The sequence below is a fragment of the Condylostylus longicornis genome, unplaced genomic scaffold, assembly GCF_029603195.1.
Source record: "Condylostylus longicornis isolate FDR11 unplaced genomic scaffold, ASM2960319v2 ptg000055l, whole genome shotgun sequence".
Lineage (NCBI taxonomy): Eukaryota > Metazoa > Arthropoda > Insecta > Diptera > Dolichopodidae > Condylostylus > Condylostylus longicornis.
Genome location: NW_026578024.1, coordinates 14,586,017 through 14,610,159, shown reverse-complemented (window position 1 = coordinate 14,610,159; position 24,143 = coordinate 14,586,017). Strand labels below are relative to the sequence as shown.

Genomic DNA, 24,143 nt, shown 5'->3' with positions numbered 1-24,143 from the left:
AGTAAATTAAACAATAAAATCCGGAAGAACTAAATAACTATTCATACATTATAGGTTAAATTGGGCAATTCTAATTGTTCAAATTTTTCGAGCAATTTAAAAAAAAAGATTTTATTATTTTCTTGATTTTATAAATAAATATTTAATGTAAATAAAATAATATTTATTTTGAGTTGTTAAATTTTATTTTATATGAATTGAAGTGAAAATAGTTAACAATTTTTAAAATATATTTTATTATATAGAATTCGAAGCAAATAAATTTTCATTGCAATATTATTGTAATTTAAGGTTTTTAATGTAAAATTTTTTGACAACAGCAATTTCGTATTTGAAATCATCATTACACAAAAGTTGAATAAAACTCGTGGGAATTGGCTTTAGCCTTATTCAATAGAACTAATTATTAAACATCTCAATTCATTTATTTTTAGATTATTAAGCAAAAATATATAATTTCGAGTTCTAGTGGTTACGAATTTTTGTGTTCCGATTCAAGATATATTCACACTTCTTAATTCATCAGACTTATTTCCATGAATGTTATAAGTATTAATTCATTCATATTTCGGCCTTATCTCGCATAATTATTATTTTTAGTGATTTAAAGCTTAAATTGAATTCGATAAACAATAGTTATATTGAATATCACCTATATATGAATTCCTTAATTTATTAATTTTGAATAATAACTATAATTTATCAAATTAATTAATAACTCAATTAATTTACTCTTGAACTTTATAATTATTCAATTTTATTTGATTTATTCCTAGTAGAGTTAGTATAAACTTGTATAAAAACTTAAGCAAACTAATTTTTTTTTATCAATTGTTTTATATTTAATTTAAAAAAAAACAAAAATAGATAAGGTTTGTAAAATTTGTTTTTATCTTTAAAAAAAAATTTATACTCGTAGATATAAAAAACTATAATAGCAGATCAGTAGTGCAAATTTTATTTTGAATACCAGAGCCTGGAAACTTTTACGGTCGACTTAAATTGAATTTTACGAGTAGTTTATGAAGTTTACGTATAGAACGTGTAAGAGAAAAATAGTAATTGTCAAATTTTTTCTTATTCGATTAATAATATTCGATTATTAGAAGTCGATTATGAATATTTATTTGGAAATTTTATTGTATTTCTGCAAAAAAATTTTTTTTTGCTTCTGAAATAAAAAATAAAGAAGCTAATTATACAAAAAAAATGATTGTCTGTAAAATTTGTTAACCAATTCATATTTTAGGTACTTGATACTTTTTAGTTACAAAATTAATTGAATTTTCCAAACAAATCTTTATAAATTTTCCAAAAAAGAAAACCAATTATTTTCTATTAAAAAAAATATAAATAAAATTCATCACATTTTATACAAAATAATGAAATTGAACCACTCTAATTAATCACTCGCAATTCTACGATAAAATATTTTATCATAAATTCAAATCGATAAAATAAATGATTATGAGAAAAAAGAAACCTTAAAGAAATAATATTATCTAATTATAAAGTTAGTAATTTCTTAACTATTATTGTTAGAGGAACTAACTTATCAAATTTTCATAAATGTTTACTAAAAATTAAGATTCATTCTAAAAAAAAAATACATACACACTATGAATTTCTTAGTGACTCAATGACAATGATAACAACATCGAATTGAAAATTTACAAAATTTACTGTTAAAACAAAAGTGTATAAAATTAAAATTACATATGTTTAGTGATAATTGAAAAAGAATTTAAAAATATAATCAGTTTAAAAATTTTAATTTAGCAATTAAATATAATGAGAAAACCTGAACCTATTTTAATTGTAATTTTTATACTTTCAAGTATTGCATTAGCAATAAATGTGACAAGTATTGCCACTGATGAATGGGTAATTTTAAAAAGAATTTCATTTTAAAAACATGAAAATGATATTTTTTTTATCATTTTTAGATAATATCAACTGCAACATATTCACTCGCTTCCAAACCTAGTCTTATTAATTATGGTTTGTTTGCAGGTTTTTTGGAAAATTATTTAATTTCAAATCCTTTTAAATATTTACTTACAGGTAAATGTTTTAAATTATAGGGGGGTTTAAACAAATAATTGTGTTAAACTAGAAATAATAAAGAAAAGAATAATGCTCAATTAGATTTTTATGATTTATTTACTAATTATAAATTTACCACAAATATTTTGTTAGATAAAAAATTTCTTATAAAAGGTACTTATTATTTGTAAACTTAAGTGAAAATGTCAATTAAGATAAAAATAATGTTATCTTCCAAAGCATATTTTAAAAAGTAGGTATTTAAATTGCTTTAAATTATTGTTTGTAAAAATCTTTTTTAAAATACTAGAGAAAATTAAAGATATATGTACATATTATGCACATACATACATTTATTATGTATGAATATGAAAATATTTTAAATAATGTCGATTATTGACGTACACTCTGTTATAAGCATTCTGTGATTCACTATAAAACATATACATATTATATCATAGTGGCACTTATAAACAAGTGTTCAACGTATGTGATAAATACAGTTAATAAAATTATCAATTCTGTCAAAAAATTTTGTTTACTAATTGTATTGAATTTACTAATTATGTAGACATATGTACATAATTGACAGTAGATAAAATAATTAATCATTTAATTAGTTAATTTAGTGTAAAAAGATGGAGAAAATATAAAAAAACTTATAAAAAACAAAATAATAACATTACAAATTATTAATACAAATACAATTGGCAAAATTATTTCAAAAATCTTGTTAAATTTTTATTAATTTTGTTTGATTAAAAAATTTAAGGAAAAATTATTTATTCAAATGACATTTAAGGTATAAATTTTTTTTTAATAAAATTCAATATTATTTTTCAGCAACTTGCAATTATAGCGAAGGAAAATGTATGTACAGTTGTCATAAAACATCAGAAAAACGACAAGAAGAAATAATAAAAATAATAAATCATGAAAATTTAGAACCTTGTGATCCGAACACCGAAAACTCATTTTTCCATTTCCAATTAAAAAATGGTAATTTTATTTAAATAATTTTGAGTGTGCGTTACATACTAACTTAAATATGAGTTACAAAAATATAAAATAAATTTAAATATGTATATGTATTTAATAAATTATGACAATTTTCATTTTAGGAAATATTAAAGAAAAAGCTAATAAAAAAGATTTATTAAATGATAATCATTTTATTGGTTCCGGTTATTGGGTATGCACTGTAACTTGTCTCATAATAACATTAATATTTTCAACAACTGGATGTATTTTCTCAATTATAAATTGCTTTTGGAGTCCAGTTGAACCTATACTAAATATTTTTGGATTATTCATATGGAATGGAATAGCAGCTGGTTTTGGATTTTTAACAATGATCATTTGGGGAATATTATATGAAACAACATTAAAATATAATGTTGCAATAACCGATACACTAAGATATCCAGATCCATATTCTTCAGATGGTTTATCAAACTTAGGATATTCATATTTTATATTATTGGCTGAAATTTCATTTAGTTTAATTAATATTGGTTTATTAGTTTTGAGAAATTATCTATTAAGTAAAATACCACCACCAGTTATTATTGATACAGGTGTTGATACAATGTTAACATTTTATTAAATTAAATTTTAATAAATATAAAATCTTATAAAATAAATTAAATATAATATTTTTTTTAATTGCGTTAGAGAAATGCATATTAAATAATATCCAATTCTTTTTTAAAATTTTATCTAGTAAATTAATATTTAAACCGAATATAAAATATTGATTTTATTCAATTAATTTGTGAATTCATAATTTTTCCATTAATGGAAATGAATAATTAGCCTAGGTGATAAGCAAAATAGGTAGGAATATATTATACATATACTTCTCTGTAATATTTAGTTTCATATGGATTGCAATTATGAAAATGTAAAATTCCTTCAAATTCAAGAATAATTTTTTATTATGAATTTCTTTCATAACTAAAATATAAATGTTAATCTAAAGCTAAGCTCTTAAATACCACACACAATGTTAAGGAAAGAAATTTATATATTAATTTACGATTTATAAGAAAAGAAAAATAATTTTATTAAATTTCTAATGAAATGATATATCTCAATTTAATAATTTCTTTCTTATCGATCGATCAATTTTATAACATTTTCAAAATATAGGTATTCGAAAATTCAATTCTTTCAAGTCAGACAAAAGTATAATATAGTAGACATTGTATCGCCAGAAAATACCTTATTTAATTATTACTTAAATATGAATGGAATACTATTTTATGATTTCATTCTTAACTCTCTTTTTCTTAAATTCTTTGTAAAGAATTGCAACAATTCAAACAATATTGAATTGAACAAATTTTCTTCTTTTGTATTCAATAAAACTTTGTTTACGCAAAAATGTCATCTTATTCATTATTGATGAGAAATTTATTAGTATAATTTTAAAATATAATAAAATAATTGATAAATATATTTATTATTACAATAGCACTAAGGATAGAAATTTTTTTGTATGTACTTTTTCTGCGGTTTTAAGGAATGAAATTTCTCCTCAAGTAGATTATTTAATAGAAATTTTTATTTGTAATATGTGTAGATCTAGCAACGTATTATGATTATGTCTATTCGTTTTGAATATTACACAATTACTATATTGCTAAATAACATTTTTACATCATGGAACAAAAAAAATCATAACTTGAGCCGAACTAATTAAAATCATAATTTTGAGCCGAACTAATTGATTTTCTTTGTTTCAGCACTGTAAAATTTTAAAACCTAACTGAAGTGTTTGCTAAACATACATTGCTTGAACGGATCTTAGAGTTAGTAGGGTTGATATTATAATTTAATGGCTATAGTTTTTATAATTATAATAGTAAATTTCCTATTTTTATAATCATTGCAGCAACATTACCATTGTATCTTTTTGCACTAATCTTATACAATTCATCTAATAATTTTGTTACGAGTATATAACTGCATGGGTAAATAGAATTTTTTTTTGTACAAAATAATTTGCAAAAAAAAAGAAAGAATAAAATTCAAAAGGTCAGCTTTTATTTTGTTTCTCGCACCATAGGTGGTTTCATATAATTGATTACGATAATATCTATAACAATAATAGTATAGTAAGTATATGCAGTGTGTGTATATGCACATAAGTATGTGGAAAGTAGATTTATTTAGTAAATTAATTTTTCGAAATATTTTGGTATAAAAAAAATATTAAAAAAAAATGTATAGATATGTAATTCAATTACTATTGAAATCTATAATAAAATGCAAATTACAAATTGAATGTGCAATGTGAATATGGAAATTGAAAATGGATTAACAAAGGAGACCAATACATATATTTATTAAGGACTCTAAAATTTTAAATGACCCAGTCGAATGCATATGGTGTGTATGTGTTATACAATGGTGATTGTATACAAAAAATTGTAGGTAAACCTATGTATATTTTCGAATCAATAGTAAAATACATAGACACATACTAAATGTAGTTGCATATTCAATATTAAAACTTAAATATTCAAAATTAAAAATGAGAATATGAGTTAAATGGGAATTCTAAAAAAATTATAAATATTTCCGGATTTTATTAAATATAGCTTCTTATGTATGCACATACATTACGTATTAGAGTTCTAATCTAATTATATAATAAATTTAATACAGTAGCTGACATTTAATATACCTGTTAATATAATAACCATATTATAGATTATCCGTCTCGTCTTGGATGACTTAAAAATTGTGTTACCCATATGATCGATAAACAGTTGAACATAACTTAAAAAAAATTTAAAAATTTCTGTAACCTATCTAGTAGACAAAATTTGTTGTTAGATCTCAAATAATACAATTATTAACACTACGAATAAAATAAATTAGTAAAAAACACCTCCCTACATAACAATAAAATGTAATATTTAACTGAAAAATAAAAAAAAAGTATTGGAATACAAAAATAACAAAATTCCAACAAAAATTACATAATATAAATCATTTAATGTCGTCTTAATGTCTGGTTTTAAAAAATAAATCAGTATACAAAAATATTTAAAGAAATTGTACACAAAAAGGTTCTCATGGACCTGAAAAGTACTCCTAAATGATTTTGTTTTTCTTTTCAATATACATACATGCAAACATACATATTTATGTACATACTGGGCAATGAATCAATGTAACGAGGAATACAAAGAAACCTAATGTAATTTTAGCAACAAAAAAAATATTTTACCTTTTTACCTGTTGCATTTAATATTTGTATTTTCATCAAATTCCAATTTCATACCATGTAAAAAAGTGTGTATGGTGTTATGGATGCTGATCTAGTAGTTGAATGAACGCATACTTTTTGGTTAGAACTATTATTGGAACAGTACGAGTATTTAGTTAAAATGTTTTTATTATATAAAGATTCGCTGTACATATTTCACTGCAAAAATTTTCACGTTTCATAATTGGGGAAGTTGTTCTACATGAAATTTGCCTAAATATCTACATATTACGTTATAATGTATGTATATATAAGAAAACATTAAAAACCATTTAAACTCTTTTTGTATATGAATATCTGAATAGACAAATAATTTTTTACAAATAATCTATATTTTAAGATTGCTAGTTTTTTTGTGTATTTACAAGTCTACCGTGTAATTATGGAAGCTAAAATTATTTTACAAGAATTTTCTTCTATTATAACAAACAAAATTTTATATTACTTTTAGTTATTAAATTCATTATTCGTGATAATAGTAGAATTTTATAAAAGCAAAAAATACAATTCAATTTATAAATATAAAATGGCTTTTATTATTATAATATAAAACTGGAAAAATATAAAAAAGGTATAAAAATACATTTCATTTTTATTCGATCTTAAATTTAATAATAGAGTATTAAATATTTCAACAGTCGATTAAGTATTCAAGTAATTCGAGTAAATATTGAAAAGCTTTAGATATAGAAAATATACATAATTAAAAAATATGTTTTCATAATTTTATGTTAAATAAGTAATTAAATATTTACTTAAAAATATTACGGCATTTTGTCTTATTACTGATTTCATTTAAATGCTAAAATACTATAAACACATTGTAGTAAAAAATAAAAATTAATTCTCAATACAACATTATAGCAGTTTGGTTTTTATCTTCACAAATTGGCTCTATGAATCTCTTAAAAGATTGTTCATGTTTATGTGCGATATATAGTAATACTAGATTCACTATGACTATAATGGTCGACAATACAACTAACCAAAAGCTATAACCAAAATAAGCTAATCCATGAGTATACCAAAATAGATTACGATCTTCGGCAGCCAAAACATTATGTATTAAATGTTGATAAAATTGGACAGCCCAACAAACAAAAGCTATTATTTGGCCCATAGCGGAAGAAATATTTGATACAAATAATAAAATCATAGTCCCTTTCTTTTTTGCTGCAGAAGCTGTTTTTATAATCGAAGCGATTGCTGCAATAGCACTGGCAAGTAATGCAAAGCCAACACCTAAGGCTGTAAACAACCAAAGCCAAAAACTCATTACATCCGGCTCATTTTGTATAAATGATAGCACTAAAATTTTTCTGATTAGTTATTTATAATTCCACGAAATTTATAATTTTAATCTTACTGTGTACTGATTGCGTTCGTAAACCATATCCAACGTTTAAGTCTTTTATTCCGTTGAAGAGACCATAATAAATTTCACCATGGGATTCCTATTAAATTACCATTAGAATATATTTATTTGATATTAACAACTTGATTGAAGGATATTTATTTGTCTTACCGGAATGCTGACCCTTTTTGCTGATGATCTTACCCAATGGTTTGTTGTTAGACTAACTAACAACAAACCTATTGCAAGCAGACTACCAAAAAATGTTGCAAAAACTAGGACTCTTGATTTGAAATTCGACATTTCGTTACTAGTACAAGTTGCTAACAAAACATTAAACTGCTTAATACTTTACTTCTATTGATTTAAAATTAAATCCAAATTTATCAAGGGTGTTATATAAAATTTAAAGTTGCAATTGATGTTAAATAAAAGGTCCAAATAATGGAAAAATTAAGTTTTTATTTTGTGCATAACAAAGCGATCTTATAAAATGACAAAGAAAAAATAGAACTTTTAAGTAACTTGTCCAAAATAAAATATGTGTCAATTATATTTATAAAACCAAATAATATATTAAAGTGTAATAATAAATTTTGTTTTGTTAAATTTAACCAATTTGTGTAAAGAATAAAGAACTGGATTTAAAATAAAAAACAAAGTAGAATCACTTTCACCATCAAAACGAAATTGAAACGTCAAAATTAAAACGTCAGATTTTGAAACATAAGCACTTTAACAACCACTGGGAATAATGACAACAGCTACGAGGACAAATCAAATATATTTTTTATACAAAAAAACAATACATTTTCTATCTGTACCAATTCAGGCATTGAACGAAATTAAAGCATTCACTTTTCTTATGTGAGATTCACTACATAACAAGTATATTAGAAGGATCAGAAGTGAATAAATGAAATTAAGTTAATTACTTTTAACATACATATACGACAAAGGCTACGATTTTATCTGAGTCTGATAAAACTCATATACATAATATGTAAAGCCTGTTTAACATTAGACTTTTTGTAACGGCGAAAAGTAAAATTTACTTTATTCTTATCAGATTAACTGTAATTTTTTTTTTTTAAATGGCGAAAAGCTGATTTTCATTATAGTAATCATTTTCGTAGTAAACTGTTAAAAATTTTTGTAAATTCTAAGATAGTTTCAGTCTGAAATGTAAACAGCCATCATACTTTATCATAGATTTAATCTTAGATTTTATCGTATATATAAAGAGCATCTTAGAATTGAAATGGATTGGGAAAAAAATGTTATATACAAAAACAACTTTATTGTTTATTGACCTCCAAACCTTGCACCTATACTTTTATTTCCAATCACAGATTCCTTTTTTATAAGATCCACTTTCCCTATGTGGAATTTTTGCAAACATTGTCATTTTCTAAACACTTTAAAATGAATTTCTGAACTGTCTCAATAAATAAACATGCCAAAAAACTTTTCTCTTTTTCGACATCTCAATTGTCAAATTATTTTTTTACTGTTCGATTTTATCCAATTTTAGTGAAAATAAATATATAATTTCTACTTGAAAAAATATTATTTTAATTTAAAAAATATGTTCGAATTATAATAATTGTTTTTATTTAGTGATAATGTATTGAAATTGTTGGAAATTTATTAAAATAGATCATTTATCATGCGAAAAATAAAACTTGATAATTGTTCAATACAGATTTTATTTCAGTAAAAAAAATTTTATATGACGACGTGAATGTAGTTGTGGTAAAGTAATTTTTTTCGCCAAAATAACAAAATTTGTATTTTTAAAGCTTTTTTTCATTGTAGCATAATATTTTGAAATTTAAACATAAGCAAAAGAAAAAACTAAATCTTAAAAAAGAAACAAATTAAAAATAAACTAAATATTGCCCTTCAAATTTGCAAAATAAAAGATGTTTATGTAAACTGTAAATATTTGTACAATATGTATTTTTATGCATATATTAGCTTGCCATATATGCCAATTATACCATATTTGTTTTTGTGTTCTGACCTATTTTAAATAAAATTAGTAACACTTTTTAAATTAATATATGCATTTAATAGATGAATTTTTGGCTTATCTTAATATTTAAATATTTTTGAAATGAAAATTAAAACCCATTCTTATATATTAAAAATGAAGTCGAGAAAATCCTAGTTCAATTTCTTACCTATTAAAATTCATTGTCCATAATTAAGTCAAATTTATATATTTAAAAAAAAAATATATACAAAAGTTAAATTTTATTCTATTTAAATTTATTAAAAATTATCTTATACAAATCATTTCTTTAATTTGTTCTTCATACATACTAGGTAGGATGTAGTTCTATTTGTTATTCAATAAAAAAAACTCATTATAAACATTTTTAAAATTAAAACTAATATATTTAATTACATTTTCTGATTCCAGATAAAATTGTTTATTGTTTTCTGAGTAAAGTAAGAGAGTATGATTATCCATGTTTCCAATTTATGCAAAGCAGCTATAAATAATAAAATAAAATCACCCAACAAAAAATAAAATAAAAGTTAGTTATAATTTTATTTTGTCACATTTTTTATTTGAAATATAAAATAAATATTAGATATCGTCAACCGGATTAACAACTATTCAAAGAATTTTTAAAATAAAATGTGCGATTCAAACGCAGTCCAAAAATGGGTTTGTGAATATTGTACGTACGAAAATTTCCCTCAATCATTGAAATGTACGATGTGCAAAGGCCTGAAACCACTACTTAATGAAGACATATTTCGGTAAGTACCTACAAATTATTTTGTTTTAAAAATTTTTTTCATTTATAAATTTTAATCTTTGATTTTTAGATTAAGCCCACCCCAGCCAAAAATTCAACAAAATTATTCAGGTTTAGTTGAAGCTTCTAGTTTAAGTTTATCCCAAACAAATATTAACGCATGTGGTCAATCTACAAACCCGGATGCAATGAAAAATAAATGGTCATGTCCATCATGTACATATCTTAATTGGCCACGTAGCCAACGTTGTGTACAATGTAATACACGTCGTCCACCTATCACTTCAATTCAAAATTCTAATTCAGATGAAACTGTAAATAATATCGAAAACGTTAATTTAACTATGACTTCGTCATCAACATTGCAAACTGTTTCCAATACTATAACGACAACAACAATATCCAAACAACAACAAAATTATCAACAGGAAAATCAAATTTCCTCAAAAATTTGTCAATCTGATGAACTATCATTATCACCCAAAAATATATCATCAACTAACAAGAATGGTCATTATACAAACATACATGAACAATTGAAAAATTTAAATATATCAGAGAATAATGTAGGCTCTGATCCAGATTTAGTCGCTAGTAATAATTTAAATTTAGCTTCAAGCAACAAATATTCAATATCATCTCAAATGAATAGTCCAATTGGTTCTATAACCAATTTAGCCAGTTCTAGAAATACATCTAATTTACCACCATCAATAGGAGCGGTTAGTAATCGTATAAGTCCAGTTGAAACTCGTACATATACTAATAAATGGGCTTGCACGGTATGTAAAAATGTACTAAAAATATTGTGACTTTGTTATAAATTTGAAAGTAAACGATTTTTATTTTTAGATGTGTACTTATGAAAATTGGCCAAAAAGTTTAAAATGTTCTATGTGTGGTCATTCAAAAGAAAATAATAGTGATATTAACGAACGTTGTAACTTCCTAAATAATAGATTTCCGGTTGAAAATGAAGAAAATAACGATTCGATCGGACGAAATACCATGTCAAACAATACAGTAAATAACAAACATAGGTACCAACTAGGTAGCTAGCAAAATAAATTATATTATTTTTAAACATTTTTGAAATAAAAATTATTGTATAACAGGATCTTCAGAAACAATTAACAACTGTGATAATATACAAGAGAGGCAAGAGCGTCGTCAAAGACAAATTAGACGTCAAGTAGATTGGCAATGGTTAAATGCTTGTTTAGGTAATAAAAATGCATTTTATAATTAATAACAAAAAATTTATGTTTGTCTATTTTTGCTTTATAAGGTGTTGTTGAAAATAATTATAGCGCTGTAGAGGCATATTTATCATGTGGTGGAAATCCCGCGCGCTCATTAACTAGTAATGAAATAGCAATATTAAACCGTAATTCAGCTTTCGATGTAGGACATACACTGATACACTTAGCTATACGTTTTCATCGTGAGGAAATGTTACCAATGTTATTAGCTCAAATATCTGGAGGACCAGGTATAAAAAGAGTTCCTTCGTTTATAGCACCAGACTTAGCATCAGACATTCGCCGTCATTTTGCAAATTCGTTAAGAATACGTAAATCTCCTTTTAATTGTCATTATGTACATGAGCATGCAACTTTTGCCTTGCCCGCTGATATTGAAGAGTTACCGATACCTATTCAAGAACAGCTTTATGATGAATTATTAGATCGCGATGCTCAAAAACAGTTAGAAAATCCCCCACCTGCATTAAATTGGTCTCTAGAAATAACGGCGCGACTTGGTTCTCGTTTGTTAGTTCTGTGGAATCGTAGTGCTGGTGATTGCCTATTAGATTCTGCAATGCAAGCCACTTGGGGTGTATTTGACCGTGATAATGTTCTTCGCAGAGCTTTGGCAGATAGCTTACATCAATGTGGACATATGTAAAATAATAATGGAAAAATTAATTTAATCGTAATTAATTAAAATTTTTCCGTAATTATAGATTTTACCCAAGATGGAAGGAATATGAAATGTTTCAAGCTGCTATATTACATTTTACTTTGGAAGAAACGCAATGGGAAGAAGACTGGGCATCCTTATTATCATTAGCTAGCCAACCAGGGTCTTCCTTGGAACAATTGCATATATTTGCATTAGCGCATATCTTAAGGCGACCAATTATAGTTTATGGAGTTAAATATGTAAAGAGTTTTAGGGGAGAAGATATAGGTTATGCTAGGTTTGAAGGTAAATAATTTTGAATTTAAAAAAAAAAAAACCTAAATGATATATTTCACAGGTTTATATTTGCCCTTGTTATGGGAGCAAAGTTTTTGCATAAAGTCTCCAATTGCTTTAGGATATACTCGTGGTCATTTTAGTGCATTAGTTCCAATGGAACCTTATGCTAGAATAGAAGCAAGTCGTGATGAACCAGAAGATGTTACATTTTTACCTCTAATGGATTGTGAAATGAAACTTTTACCCATCCATTTTTTAACTCAATCAGAAGTACATATACTTATTAAAAATACTATTTATATTGAAATGAAATTAAAATAAATATTTTTCTTTAGATGGGAAGAGAAGAGACAATAATGCGTCAATGGTTAGATGTTTGCTGTACAGAAGGAGGAATTTTAGTTGCCCAACAAACATTGCGTAAACGTCCACTACTAGTTGCACAAATGCTAGAAGAATGGTTAAATCATTATAGGAGAATTGCGTAAATAAATTTATTGAAATTGTTAAAACATCACAATAATTAATTTTTGTTTATTTTAGACAAGTTATTGCTGCACCTTTTGGAAGAAGACCAATAACTGGATATTCTAGTGACGGAGATTCAGATGAAGAATGAAAGAAGTATTTAGTTATTAGGAAGAAAAGCAAATAAATTTTACCTGTTTTCTAATTGATTGAAAAACCCTAAAAAAACTCACAAAAGAATGAAAAAAAAAAAAATAAACAAGGAACTATTTTAAAAATAATTGTAGATAAGTAAAATTATTATTTCACATTTTTCTGGTAAAAGAAAAACGAAAAACCAAATATGATTAATTATTTAAAAAGGGTGTTTTATATATTTTATTTAATTATTCATTTTCCACATTTTTTTCCAACAATTTTAATACTACAAAAATAAATATTGTAAATGAAAAGGTTTATATATGTATTATACATATTTGTTTAAATATAGATATACATATATATACATATGTACGTATATATATATGTATATACATATGTATATTGGAAGAATATCAACACTACACAAATTTACACTTTAAGAAAAAATAATTAGAAATCATGTAATTTACACAATCATTAACCTGTATTAAAAAAAAGAGGGCAAATTATTTTCTTCTTATCAAATTTAAAAAAAAAAATTTTAAATCAATTTTAGTTATTTAATAAAATTTTATCTTGTTAAAATTTCTCTTACAACTTGTCCAATAAAATATATATATGCGTATATATATTTATTGAATATAAAATTAAAACTACAACAATCTGTTTTTATTTGTACAAAGAAATAAAAAAAAAAAATAATTAAAAATTTATAAAAACAAAAAAAAAAAAAGATGCAAAATATCTAGTGTTAATTTATTATATGAAAAAAGATATATATTGAATAGGTATATTTGAAAATTCTAAAAAATTTCAGTTTTTCAAAAACTGTTTTAAATTTTAATTATGAAATGTTTAATTCTGAAATAAACAAACGAATTGTAAATTAAAATTTTTGCATTATGATTTTTATTTAACAAAAATATTGTACACAATATAATATTTCATTTATTTAATAAGTTATAAAACATCTTATTTCTTGAATATAAACTAAAATTTATTAAAATCTTTTGATTTCGTATAACCAAACTGTGTCCACACCTGTTCCAATTATTTTAATAGGAGTTAAATTTGGAAAAGGAAATCTGCATGCTATTATTTTACTTGAGTCTTTTGCCTCTTTAACTAATTTTTTTTCTAAATCCGACATCTAAAGATACCAATAAAAAATTGTTTTAGATACTACATATGTAAATCAATAAGGATAAATTAATTTTATTACTGACCATCTGCCCAACTCCAAATATTACTATATAATCGTATGTAGAAATGTTATATTTCCACAAATCTTTTTGAAAGAATTTCGCATTTTTTATACCGTTTTTCAAAGCTTTCAGTCTAGAGTAATAAACTAACCATCGATTTAATTCAACACCATGTGATGTCAATCCTTTATTCGCCGTTGCTGAAATTATTTTAGCTCAGATATTAAAGTTTGAAACACATCAACATTTTTTTACCAAAAACTATTCTGCCATCTCCAGACCCAATATCTAAAAGAACCTTAGAAATTTTCTGTGTATCTTCTTTAGTTGGCAGGATGGATAGCACATTTTTAATTTGTTCAGTTGTAGCTGGAACATATGGTAGACAATACCTTCTAAATGCTGGAGCTAAAATAAATATAAAAAGAACATTCTTGTGAAGTTCAGTGATTTTAATAAATAAATATTTAGGTAGGCAGGTATGTATAACAATAGCGTCAAATTAAAATGCACAAGGACCAAATTATGAGATCGTATATACATACATACTAAAATTACTAATTATATTATAAATATTTTCAGTAAAATGAAGAATTTTATTTTATAATCATCGAAAAGAAATGACCAATGTCAAAAACTGCATATACAAGTGCGAAGGTAACTTACCTACAAATGCGACAGCAACCAAGCTTATTGTTACACCAATTCCACCAGTTACCGTTATTAATGCCTTACCGGAAAATGATATTTTTCTTTTCGACACTTCATTTTTAGAATTTGTATCAATAATAGCATTTAAAGCATCCATATCTCTTGTTTATAAAACAGAAATATGCGAGACGAGAAAATTTGATGATAACAGATGTGCATATTATTAACCACTAGATTACTGCCAAATATCCCGGATTATGTCGTCATAAATAAATAGATATATAAGCAATTAATTAAAATGGTTATAAATCTATTTAACATACAATTTAAAAAATAATTCAAATGTTAATTTTGAAAATAATAGTTTACTTTTGTTAATTATTTTACAAGATTAAAATGAGAAAATATTTATTAATTCCTTGAAAAAAAAGGTAGATACAATGTAGTCAGATTTATTATACCGAACCGAGGCATATTTATGCGATTTCTGGCAATATTGATAGCATTTGACATTATGCTGTCAGATATGGAATATTGAGTTTTGGAACACTATTAACTTTGAAGTTTCAATTCAACCTTTCAAATTTCAGGATATTAGCAATTTTGTTATGATTGATTAAGTCGGAAGATATGTAAAATTTTGCTAAATTTAATAATTTATAATTTTTATAAAAATTATGGAGTCTTTTGTAATAATCAGAAACTATTCAGAACAAGATGAACTTAAATGTCAAGAACTAGTACGCGACTATGTAATGCATTTTGCAAAAAAGTCTTTTTATGCATTCTGTTTTCGTGAGGTAAATAAATATCTCTTATCCAAATATATTTTTAAAATAACCCATCATATTTTTAGATTACTTTGCAATTTATTGTAATTACCTGGGCAATATTATTTATATTTTTGGGAGTCCCATTAACTTTTTGTTCACTCACAGTTCCCGGTTGCATTTTCTTTATATTTATTGGTAAATAAAAACATAATCATAATTTATTATGTATATATATTTATTTTTATATCTTGGTTCATTTTCATGAAGCTACTTATTGCTCCTGTTATGCTAAAGCAGTGGAACTTATGCAAACTAAACCTAACCAATGTTTAGTAGCTGAAGCTTATGAGCCATTCATTTCACGTGGCAAAATTTCTAATTATCGAATTTATATTAATGAAGCACCATTTGAGCAATCGTATAAAAACAAATTTCGTAGGAAGGTAAAAAAAAATTTACAATTTTACACGTATATGTACCTACTTATTTTATATATATTTTTAATTCTTCCACAATAATTAATCCTTGTTTTTTTTTAGATTATTGGAACAGTCAGTTTAAAAAACCACTCGGCTTTATACAATGCTGGATGGATTTATAGATTTGCTATTGACCCAAATTATTCATTTCATAAAATTGCTGAACCAATGCTTAATTTAATAACAAAAAATTGTCATGAAAATGGCTACAGTAGTCTAGAAGTTGCTATAAGCGAATTCCAAGAAGATGAAAGGGATTTTTATGATTGCATGGGGTATTTATTAATTACTTACATACATATATTATGCAAATTTAATGATTTACTAATAATTTAATTTTACAGGTTTGAAACTCGTCAAATATATCATAAGCAAATAATTGGAAATAATTTAACATTGATGAAATCTCAACTTTCTTTCGATTTACACCGGGAAGTAGCTACATATTCAAAACAAAGTTGAATAATAGTTCCATTAAATTAGAAAAGTGTAATCTTAAAACTCATATCATTCTAAACAACAAAAAATATGATATTCAATTTCTAAGGCAAAATTTATATATCAATAACTTTTATATTAGCATTTTAGTAATTCAATATCATTAATTAATTTCCATTCCTAATACTTATTAAATTTGTTTTTCAAATTATTATCTACACAGACTATAAACGCACTCCAAATAACCGAGTAATATTTTTTTTTTAATTTAGCTTATATAAAATAAAATATATATTGAAATAAAAAGCTTTGACCCAATACTAAATTCAGTATTAATTACACATATCTAACAGATATTGTAAAAATATTAGATTAAATTAAATTTTTTTTCTTTTATAATTTCCTCGAATACTGTGTGCTAGATCAGGCATTAATTTTTATTGATAATATTTTGTATTACTTAAATATAATCAAAGTCTCCTTTAATTGAAATTAATGAAATAATTGGCAATAGATTATCCTTCTTTATTATATGAGATTTTAATTTAATATATTAAGAAACAAAAATGAATATAAAATCCTCAATAAGTTTCAGTCTTATTTTGAAACTTTAATCAAATTTTTTATTTGTTAGTTGTGTCAAAAACATTAGCAACTTTTTCAAAAAAAGAAAATCCGATTTTATCTTCTATGAAGAAAAGCTTTAGTAGTCGATTTAAAAATCCAAATGAAAAAAAAAAAATAAATAAAAGTTTAAATTGATTTCTCTTTTTTATACAATTTTATCATTTTTATATTTAAATATAATATAAAAATATAATTTAGTATATTATGTACATTTTTATACATTTATATTACAGTGTAACAAATACATATATCAGGAAAGTTTGTAAATAAACCGAAATCGAAAAAAAAAAATTAATTCAAATAGTATAAGCAAGAAAGCTGATCGAATAATACAAAACCACTTGGTATCACTCGGTCGTCTATCGTAAATAGTTCTTTGCCGGGAAAATTCACACACTTTTCTTAATAACATACTTACATATTAATAAATATATTTAATTTTATAGTAACATATAAGACTAAAAAGAGATATTCACCTAGACTTCACATATTTTTATAGATCTATATATATATATATGCGGATATTTAAAATCAATCAATACACATTCGTCATAATAATATTTTATTAGCTATTATAATATTATAATCTCACCCATATCACAGCTTCAATTTAACATTTGATCTCATCACAAAATAAAATATTAACGAATTTATACAAATCACTAATCAATCACTAATTTTATAATAAAATTTCATATTTAATAAAATAAAGCATCAAAACAATAATATTAAAATACAATAAAAACAAAAAATTTATTAAATATAAATTAAATGTATGTAGCCTTAAGTTGTCAAGTATAACAAAATATCTAGATTTTTTTCATTCAAATTGACGAAAATGATTTTATAATTTGTAAAAAAAAATTATTTAATATTTATTATTTAAACAAGAAGTTAGAATAAATTTATAAAAAAAAAATAATTTTAATATAAATATGTTATGTTAATAATAATATGTATGTTAATTCAAATATTTTTATAATTTAATTTAAAGTATTTATTATGTGATTTTTATAAATAAAGTAGTTAATTTTACTCAATTATTACGTTTTTTATATACAAGGAACATCAGATACTTAACTGAATACAGTTTTTATAAGTTAACAAACTTATATATAAACATGGACACTAAGAAATGAATTGCATACTTAAAATGTGATTGCGTCTTCTAAATAAGATTAAATTGAATGCAAAAAATTTAAGTCTTAACTTTTATTTAGGAATAATACTGGCCGTTTCTGTTTTAATATAAGAGGCTGTTAAAGTTATAGATAACATGTTGTAATATATTTAATAAACATAGACAAAATTTTGCATTTCTTACAGTCTAATCGTGTTACAGCCTAATTTCACTATTTCATCTCACTTTTTTCACATATCAAAATTCATTTTTCACATATCCAAATTCTTATTTCTAGTGGATATTTCATTTTTCCAATAATATGCAATCTCATTTTATCAATTGGATGTTTGCATTTTGTCCCAACTTAATTTATTATCGACTCAGCCCATTAACTTCAAAAATAAAGTGAATAAATAATGATTAAGTTTTCTATACACGAGATACGATAAGCAAAAACGAGATATGAGAAATTTCTCAGTTAAAAATTACATTAAACAAATATGTATATGATAGTTTTTGAACTTCTTCTCACTTTGCGACTAAAAGTGAGCGAAATACATGACAACGCCCTTAAAATATATGTACCATTTTGAACTCAATACAAAATTAAAAACATTAATATATCTAAATTAAAAAAACTACATTTTTTTGGAGGAATTATTCAAGTCCAATTAACTTATTCAAAGAAACTAACTAATTAATCAAGGGAACTAAGATTTTAAAAAGCAATGGTAAGAATAACGTTTTTTATTGGTTTTTAACTCGAATTTTTGAAATCGAAAATATCTTTGATCTTTAATCATTATTAAATTTTGAAAATTAAGGTATCATATTGAAAAAATGTTTTAAAATTGTTAAACATATTAAATAAAACAACACATTAAATATATTTAGCAGCTCAAAACATTTTATTATTAATCTAAAAATGCATAGTATTTTATATAGTTTCCTTTTATTTCTATATTTAATTATTTCAATTTGTTTTATTTTTTAATTTATAATTTTTAATAAATAATATATTCTTTGATTTCCTTTGAATTACTGTTTTTTTTTTTTTTATTTTGTAATATAATTTCATTATAAAATAAAAAAAAAATAAAATAAAAACATATAATTTTTTTTTTTCATAGAAATTTTTTAATTAAATTTAATTCATTTTTCAATCGGGATTAATAATTATAAATATATGAATTTTATTTTTATTGATTTACATATTATGCTATTTGTTCTGATTTTTAAATGAAAATTTATAGAATATTATTAGTTTGATTTAATTGTTACTTTTTATTAGCAAAAAGTGCTGCTTTTTTCGTGGAAAAATTGCTTCTTATTTTTTTATTTATTTGAAAATTTAATATATTTTTTTTTTGCTATTTTGTTTTCTTATTTATTTTTAATATCGATATTGAATTTGAAACTATGTATTTAAATATGTATATATGTATGTATATAAATGTGCTTTATGTAATTTATTTAAATTAAGTTTTTGTTTTATGTTTTTATTAATTTTTCTGTATTTAAGTAGTGATGTTTCTCTAGAATATTAAGAAATAAATTTTCTGAATAGAAATTTCAGTTTACAATTAAAATATAATATTCTTAATAATTTATATATTTAAAGAATTAATTTTTTTTTAATAAATTTTTAAAACTATATAATATGTACACATTATATAAATAAAAATTTAAATAAAATAAATAAATAAAAACGGAACAGATTAAAAATTTGTATTTTTATAGTTGTAATTTTAGTTAAATTACAATAAAAATATAAAAAAAAAATTAATGTAAAAATTGAAGTGTACATACTTAAATATTCTAAAATAAAAGCTCAAATTCTTAAGATTTATGATATTTTCTTTTTTTTAATTTTCAATAATAATTTTTCAAAATTATTCCGTATTAAATTTTTTTAAGTATAAAAATGGTAAAATTAAAACATTTCAATTTCAATTCATTTTATTACTATTTAGATTATAAATTAATCTCTATTCTTTTGAAATAATTTTAATAACATAAAAAAATTCAATGCTTGATTTAAATTATTTTGATTTATTTAAATTTCTGTAATCTATTTAATAATTCATCTTTATCATAATTGAATAAGTTAATTTCATTTTCTAATTAATTTTGTACTCTATGAAGTAATATTTTAATAAGTTTCAATATAAATTTTACTAATATAATAAATATTATGCTTATCTACAGAATTCTTATTGAATACGATATTTTCATAAGGAGGGTTCAAATTGTGTTTGTAGTAAATTTTGACATATTAGTTAATTAAAAGTTATTATTATATATTTCTCTCAATATGCTTATTTATTATATACATACAAATATATTTTTCATATATATACATATATTAACTTTTTTAACTTTATTAAAGTAATAAAAATTACAAAATATATTTGGGATATAATATTTTTAAACAATTTCATTTAACAGCATAAATTTACTTTAATTAACTAATTTTTAAATATCTAAATAAAAAAATTTAAATTCAAAATAATTCAAATCAAGCATATTTAGTTAGAATTATTTTTAATTAAAATTAATTTTTAAAAAAAGAGGAAATCAAAAATTATTTCTGACGACAAATTTTTTATAAATGCTTTTTGTTTTATATTAATTTCATTTTAATTTATGTTATGTATGTTGTTTTAAAAATTCACAAATTTTTATATATTCACTTATATTTATATTTTATTTGCCTCAAAATTACACACATTTTTCATTATAATTTAACCAATTAAAAATTCTATCATTTCTATGTTATAAAAGGAAAATTATTAATTATTTCATTTTTATATTAAATCAATGTTTGTGATGGGTTTGGTATTTTTTTTTTATCTTTGTATTCATTATAATAAATAAAATCAAATATTTAGAATTTAAAAAATCTAAGCACCACAAAGGAATTATGTGTAAATATCGCGAAAATAAAAGAAACACTTAAAAATAATAATATGCTAATTATTATTATTTTTGTTTGGAACATACGATAACACAATCTTTTATATTATAACTAATGTTTTATATAAAAAATTATATTATCATTAGTTTTAAACAAAAATAATTCTAAATAAACAGGACAATGACTATATAATATTGATTTTCTAATTAAAAATTTTGTATACGAATAGGTATGAGTTCAAATAAAATTCTTTGTCTGGATAATTTTTCATTTATATTGAAAAAATTTCCTAATTTCTTGTATCTCCAAATCTTAAAATATCTGTACTTAAAATGCATTGCTTTTCAAAACCAAAATATTTTTGAAAACAATTGCAGAGGCAAAAGTATAAAGCAAATTAAATAGTAAAAACTTTAATTTTTAAACACTGCAAAATACAGTTAATGTAGTTTTAAATTTAATTATTGAAAAATTCATTTCATTTCATTTTCTTTTCTTTTTCGTCTTTACTTTCTAGGAGCTATTATTTATCTTTTTTTAAAGCTTAAATCCTTACGAATTCTGCTATATTTTTAATAATGCAAAATTTTTTAAATACCAATAAATATCAATTATGTCATTATATTACTATGTATATTTTATTAATGTAGTTATAAATTTATGTTTATTCAAGTCAATATTACCATATAATATAATTTGCCATCAATTTTGTTGTAATACATTGTAATATAGCATTCTAAAATCATGTTTTATAATTTATTTATATAATAGTTTTTGTTATAATAGCTTTTAATTTTATATTAATAAGTTTTCTTTTTTATTTATTTCTTTGATGAACTTAAAAAATGTACACATCTTCTTACTGAAACTAAAAATTTATAATACAATATTAACAAAATTTTATAAAAATACTACTTAGAATATTTTAATTTATTGTTGAAATTTTAGAATGCTAAATTAACTTAGGATTCAAAGTATAAAATGTGTTATAAATTTTTTTTCCTAAACTATCGTATTAAATTTAATTATGCTTATGTTGTTTCCCAATTTATCAGAATTATGTAATATTTAACATAAATTCATACTATCTTATTCTACACAAGCCAAAAACTTTTATTATAAATTCTTTAAAATACAAAATAATAATAAAAATTTAATGAAATTTTAAAGCAAAAAAAAAGTTTATCAAATTTTTTTTGAAAAATTTTCAAGTAAGCTAATACAATAAATAATTAAATAAATGGCTAAATTTTTACAGTAAACATCAATTAAATCTATATGTACGCATTGATAGAAAACTATATGGTGATAACTAACGTATATTTGAATAAAACATTCTAAAAATGAATTAATATATTTATGTATTTATATTTATATATATATATTCATAAATTCCTATCAAATTTCATATTCTAATTTTTTGATTTAAACTATTCTAATATAAAAAAAATGTATTCTTTCTGTTTTCATGTGTTGTTTAAATCAAAAATATATAAATTTTAACCTACAGCTCTAAATATATATCTGAATTTCACCATTTCTTATTAAAATAGTCATTAAAAAAAACAAACAAATTAAAAAAAAATTAAAAACAGTTTAAAAAAGTATAATTAATTATGCGATATTATCTTCAAATAATATACACATACAAATTATAGAAAGTGCTACTCTGGCATTAAATTTTTGGTTATAAAAATTAAACTAGAAATAGATAAAAATTTAAAATTATGTGGTTCCGCAACGAAATATCAAAATAAAAGTAATCGCAAGCTCCTTGAAAATTTTTAAACTAAAGTTTCAGTTCACATAAAGGTATACCCAAGAAAATAGAAAAAAAAACTAATCTAAAAAACCAGAAAATTGTTTTCCTTAAACAATTAAATAGCTTAAAAAATATTAAATATTTCAAGATTTTTTAGGAAACTAAAAGGACAAGAGCAGCTGAATGCAAAAAAGTTCCATTAAAACCACAAATTTATAAATTGCTTTTATAGGATCCTAGATTTTCCTATGTCGTCAATGAAAATAAAATTAATTCCTTAAAATAAATTTAAAAATAAAATTTCTTTCAGTTTTGAAAGCCTTATTTTTGTAGATAACATAAATTCTCAATATTATCGATTTTGAAGAAATTCTTAGCGGAAAAGAAATGATAAAAAATATTTTTAAATATTCTACTTCACGTGTTCTTAAAATTTTTAAGCTTTACAAAATTTTAGGCTGTAATATTTTTATTTGTTTTCCTATTACTATTCATTAGAATAGAATTTTTAAAATTCTGTTTTTAGTTATTTTTTTTTTTGATTGCTTTTATCATATTATTTTTTGTTTTTACTTCAATTTTTAAATTTGTGAATAGAATTTTTTTTATATTATGCATTTGGGTATACATATATATATATGTATATATATATTGCATACATATATAATTTTTATAAATAATATTTCATATTCTGTTAATATTAAATTATTACATAATACATTATTATTTTAAAATAATCTTGCTCGTCTTTTGATTTCATTACGCCGCCATTGAGGTAAACGATAAAATTCGGATCTTGTAAATTGTAATACATGTTCAAATTCAACATCAGAAAGATGACGCTAAAATTTAAAAAAAAAATACAATTAAATATTTGAAAATAAAAATTTATCATACACAT

General features: G+C 22.4%; 6 protein-coding genes across 15 annotated transcripts in view; 3 read left to right on the top strand and 3 right to left on the bottom strand.

The window, feature by feature from the left end:
• The first annotated feature begins 1,565 nt into the window (after positions 1-1,565).
• LOC129612062 (uncharacterized) lies at positions 1,566-3,680 on the top strand. Its single transcript, XM_055525516.1, has 4 exons — positions 1,566-1,884; positions 1,947-2,064; positions 2,890-3,045; positions 3,168-3,680. The coding sequence occupies exons 1-4, from the start codon at positions 1,792-1,794 to the stop codon at positions 3,650-3,652; spliced, it is 852 nt and encodes a 283-aa protein (XP_055381491.1). The 5' UTR covers positions 1,566-1,791; the 3' UTR covers positions 3,653-3,680.
• A 3,204-nt stretch (positions 3,681-6,884) lies between these two features.
• LOC129612031 (uncharacterized) lies at positions 6,885-8,350 on the bottom strand. The gene is made up of 3 exons (XM_055525471.1): positions 7,851-8,350; positions 7,692-7,779; positions 6,885-7,633 (listed from the first exon to the last, which is right to left on the bottom strand). Exons 1-3 carry the CDS (start codon positions 7,980-7,982, stop codon positions 7,173-7,175), a joined length of 681 nt encoding a protein of 226 aa, XP_055381446.1. The 5' UTR covers positions 7,983-8,350; the 3' UTR covers positions 6,885-7,172.
• A 934-nt stretch (positions 8,351-9,284) lies between these two features.
• On the top strand, positions 9,285-13,642 carry LOC129611707 (ubiquitin thioesterase trabid). 3 transcript variants are annotated; one of them, XM_055524985.1, is made up of 11 exons: positions 9,285-9,434; positions 10,108-10,225; positions 10,283-10,454; positions 10,524-11,247; positions 11,306-11,504; positions 11,569-11,676; positions 11,742-12,357; positions 12,420-12,664; positions 12,717-12,928; positions 12,994-13,142; positions 13,202-13,642. In XM_055524985.1, exons 3-11 carry the CDS (start codon positions 10,330-10,332, stop codon positions 13,275-13,277), a joined length of 2,454 nt encoding a protein of 817 aa, XP_055380960.1. In that variant the 5' UTR covers positions 9,285-9,434; positions 10,108-10,225; positions 10,283-10,329; the 3' UTR covers positions 13,278-13,642. The 3 variants fall into 3 exon arrangements, with proteins under 3 accessions (XP_055380960.1, XP_055380961.1, XP_055380959.1); XM_055524986.1 differs by having other exon boundaries at positions 10,108-10,454; positions 10,524-11,235; XM_055524984.1 differs by having other exon boundaries at positions 10,108-10,454.
• A 511-nt stretch (positions 13,643-14,153) lies between these two features.
• On the bottom strand, positions 14,154-15,450 carry LOC129611708 (ATP synthase subunit C lysine N-methyltransferase). The gene is made up of 4 exons (XM_055524987.1): positions 15,139-15,450; positions 14,728-14,880; positions 14,494-14,672; positions 14,154-14,417 (listed from the first exon to the last, which is right to left on the bottom strand). Exons 1-4 carry the CDS (start codon positions 15,278-15,280, stop codon positions 14,268-14,270), a joined length of 624 nt encoding a protein of 207 aa, XP_055380962.1. The 5' UTR covers positions 15,281-15,450; the 3' UTR covers positions 14,154-14,267.
• Positions 15,451-15,725: 275 nt separating this feature from the next.
• Positions 15,726-17,052, top strand: LOC129612054 (uncharacterized). Its single transcript, XM_055525502.1, has 5 exons — positions 15,726-15,923; positions 15,980-16,091; positions 16,164-16,339; positions 16,436-16,650; positions 16,720-17,052. Exons 1-5 carry the CDS (start codon positions 15,801-15,803, stop codon positions 16,835-16,837), a joined length of 744 nt encoding a protein of 247 aa, XP_055381477.1. The 5' UTR covers positions 15,726-15,800; the 3' UTR covers positions 16,838-17,052.
• A 3,338-nt stretch (positions 17,053-20,390) lies between these two features.
• The window catches only part of LOC129611976 (actin-binding LIM protein 3), a 103,176-nt gene continuing 99,423 nt past the window's right edge, over positions 20,391-24,143 (bottom strand). For 7 of the 8 annotated variants that reach the window (XM_055525412.1, XM_055525407.1, XM_055525406.1 and 4 more), the window contains one exon: positions 20,392-24,084. In XM_055525412.1, coding sequence (XP_055381387.1) covers positions 23,971-24,084 — 114 coding nt within the window. In that variant the 3' untranslated portion in view covers positions 20,392-23,970. Of the gene's footprint in view, positions 24,085-24,143 lie in introns of all 8 variants that reach the window. The other variant, XM_055525409.1, reaches the window with a different exon arrangement.

Bases quoted from the DNA above. Each gene is read 5' to 3' on its own strand.
- LOC129612062 (XM_055525516.1), top strand. From the start codon at position 1,792: ATGAGAAAACCTGAACCTATTTTAATTGTAATTTTTATACTTTCAAGT. The intron at 1,885-1,946 runs GTAATTTTAAAA...TATCATTTTTAG, and splicing joins GTATTGCCACTGATGAATGG to ATAATATCAACTGCAACATA. The intron at 2,065-2,889 runs GTAAATGTTTTA...ATTATTTTTCAG, and splicing joins TTTTAAATATTTACTTACAG to CAACTTGCAATTATAGCGAA.
- LOC129612054 (XM_055525502.1), top strand. From the start codon at position 15,801: ATGGAGTCTTTTGTAATAATCAGAAACTATTCAGAACAAGATGAACTT. The intron at 16,092-16,163 runs GTAAATAAAAAC...ATTTTCATGAAG, and splicing joins CATTTTCTTTATATTTATTG to CTACTTATTGCTCCTGTTAT. The intron at 16,340-16,435 runs GTAAAAAAAAAT...GTTTTTTTTTAG, and splicing joins AAAACAAATTTCGTAGGAAG to ATTATTGGAACAGTCAGTTT.
- LOC129612031 (XM_055525471.1), bottom strand. From the start codon at position 7,982: ATGTCGAATTTCAAATCAAGAGTCCTAGTTTTTGCAACATTTTTTGGT. The intron at 7,780-7,850 runs GTAAGACAAATA...GTAATTTAATAG, and splicing joins CAAAAAGGGTCAGCATTCCG to GAATCCCATGGTGAAATTTA. The intron at 7,634-7,691 runs GTAAGATTAAAA...GAAAAATTTTAG, and splicing joins ACGAACGCAATCAGTACACA to TGCTATCATTTATACAAAAT.
- LOC129611708 (XM_055524987.1), bottom strand. From the start codon at position 15,280: ATGGATGCTTTAAATGCTATTATTGATACAAATTCTAAAAATGAAGTG. The intron at 14,881-15,138 runs GTAAGTTACCTT...TATTTATTTTAG, and splicing joins GGTTGCTGTCGCATTTGTAG to CTCCAGCATTTAGAAGGTAT. The intron at 14,673-14,727 runs GTAAAAAAATGT...AAATAATTTCAG, and splicing joins AGATGGCAGAATAGTTTTTG to CAACGGCGAATAAAGGATTG.
- LOC129611707 (XM_055524985.1), top strand. From the start codon at position 10,330: ATGTGCGATTCAAACGCAGTCCAAAAATGGGTTTGTGAATATTGTACG. The intron at 12,358-12,419 runs GTAAAATAATAA...CCGTAATTATAG, and splicing joins TTACATCAATGTGGACATAT to ATTTTACCCAAGATGGAAGG. The intron at 12,665-12,716 runs GTAAATAATTTT...TATATTTCACAG, and splicing joins AGGTTATGCTAGGTTTGAAG to GTTTATATTTGCCCTTGTTA.